The 2,094-nt window shown below is 34.4% G+C and overlaps 1 protein-coding gene across 1 annotated transcript in view; it reads right to left on the bottom strand.

The window, feature by feature from the left end:
• Window positions 1–402: 402 nt before the first annotated feature.
• ces3 (carboxylesterase 3) overlaps window positions 403–2,094 on the bottom strand; it is an 8,529-nt gene continuing 6,837 nt past the window's right edge. The window contains exons 12-13 of the mRNA XM_015030508.1: window positions 1,854–1,926; window positions 403–824 (exon numbers count right to left, since the gene is read on the bottom strand). Of these exons, the coding sequence (XP_014885994.1) occupies window positions 638–824; window positions 1,854–1,926 (260 nt within the window). The 3' untranslated portion in view covers window positions 403–637. The remainder of the gene's footprint in view (window positions 825–1,853; window positions 1,927–2,094) is intronic.

Below are 2,094 nucleotides of genomic sequence, written 5' to 3' on the forward strand. Positions count from 1 at the left end.
AACTAGGCAATAGCTTAGAGTTTAAAAGGGAATTTAAAAATATAGAATGATTTAAAGTTATAGAAGAAATAGTATGTTTGAAATCTGAATTAAATATTCATTCAGATTTACCCGATGGCGAATTACCCGCTTTTGTCATCTTTCTGAGTTTTTTTTCTTCCTGTCACCATTTGGAACAATTTTGATAGCCACATTTTTAACCTTTCTTGACTTGTGGTCACGGGCCAAACAAAATAATTTTGAGGGCCACAAATGGCCCCCTGGCAACACTTTTGACATCCCTGTTTTATAGCAATTGTTTGGAGCTTCAGTTTCTGGGCTAGAAGTCTCTATCAATCTAATCACCCAGAGTTTGAAAGAAACATTGTGCAGAAACTTTCTTCATGAATCAAGCAACTCTGATAAAGATGTTATGTTTTATTTATGCATCCTGCTTTTATCTAATGTAGGAAAATAAGAGCGAAACAACAAATACATGACATGAATGAGGACATTTAATTTAATTACATCCAGTTTGAAAAGCAGCCTGAATCAAAAGACTAAAAAACAGGAGTCCATATGTTGCAGGGACTGATCACCATTACCTGTATTATCAGTATTATTAAAAACCTGAACTAAAAATAAAACAACTCGATGCTCAGTTTGCAGCTTTAGCAGCTGCTGCTGCCATCTGGTGCAGCTTCTGAGGGAGGGTGGCGGTGATAAAATGGACCCTGTCCTTCTTCAGTTTCTGCTTCACAGTCTGGGTCTGACCCAGCTCCATGTACTCCTGCTTCTGCCTGTCATACAGCGGCCAGTTCACCAGACCAGCGCCATTAGGAGAGCTGGGGACAAATGCAAACAAGGCAGACAGAAGCAGAAATAAACAATCTGGATATTTACATGTGAAACAAAGAAGAAGCTTTCAAATTCATTGTTTTATTTTCTGTAGAAAACACGGCTTTTCTTCCATTAAATGTACAAATCTCCTTCCACTTCTTTTGGTTGCTTAGGACGCCCTCTAGTGACTATTGAGGGTACAGTTCACTACCAAAAACCCGCAGCTTTTTCAGTTTGATGTGTTCATTATGACGTCATATTCATTGAAGAAAGGGGAGGGGGCGGGGGAAGAACAGGAACAAATTCCCGCCAAAAAAAAAATCAAATTTGGAGATTAATCAGAATTTTTTTTTAGAACAAACAATTCAGTTTCTGAGTTTGAAACTTAATTGCTAGAAAAAAAAATTAAATTTTGAGAATAATCTTGGAGAGTATAAAAAAGGAAGTTTCTGTTTCAAAAATGTAACATTTTGCATTTTTGAAAGTTTTTCCCAGAAAATTCATGAGATTAATCCCAAAATTAGATTTTTTTCTTGCATTTTTTTAACGTTTGAAACTAAGAAATTTTTTTTTAGAAAATTCTAGAAAAAAAAATTGAAAACTGAGAAATTAATCTAAAAATTTCTCAGTTTTTTCTAGCAAATTTTTGACTTTTCAAATTCCAAAATTTTCTTGATTTTTCTAGAAAGTTTTGAGTTTTTTGGCAGAAATGTATTCATTTTAAACAAATAACTGAAAAAATATTTGTATACTAAAATCTTCATAAAGTATTCAAGAAGTTGATGAGCATTTGTTAAGTGGTCAGTTTTTTGAGACTGAAGGAGATATTACACAAGTCATTATTAATTAAACATGAACTAAATCTGCAAATTTCTCAGTAAAATGCAAATACAGTACTTATATATCTACAGAGGAGCTCTTTATTCAGATTTAGTCTCAAAAATCCAGCTGTATGCAAAACCCCCGAGACGAGAATCTTTCTGCATCTTCAGAGTTATGGATGTTATTTACTTTGTTAAATGTTCACTTTTTACCCAGTTCTGGCGAAACTGCCCCAGTAAGACATCATGGTCCTGGAAAACCTCTCATCCTCAACGGTGCAGTTGACTGAAGATGGAAAAAGAAGAGTTTGACCACAGAATGAAGTTTGCTTTTCAGATAATTACTGCTTTGAGGGAGCATTGAATTAACACATCCACACTATTCAGCAGAAAGTTTAAACACTTCAGAGAGTTGCATAACAAAATCCTAGAAAACCCTAGANAAAAAAAGTTT

The sequence above is a fragment of the Poecilia latipinna genome, unplaced genomic scaffold (assembly GCF_001443285.1).
Source record: "Poecilia latipinna isolate Pla-1442-1.1 unplaced genomic scaffold, P_latipinna-1.0 Scaffold184, whole genome shotgun sequence".
NCBI classification, from domain to species: domain Eukaryota; kingdom Metazoa; phylum Chordata; class Actinopteri; order Cyprinodontiformes; family Poeciliidae; genus Poecilia; species Poecilia latipinna.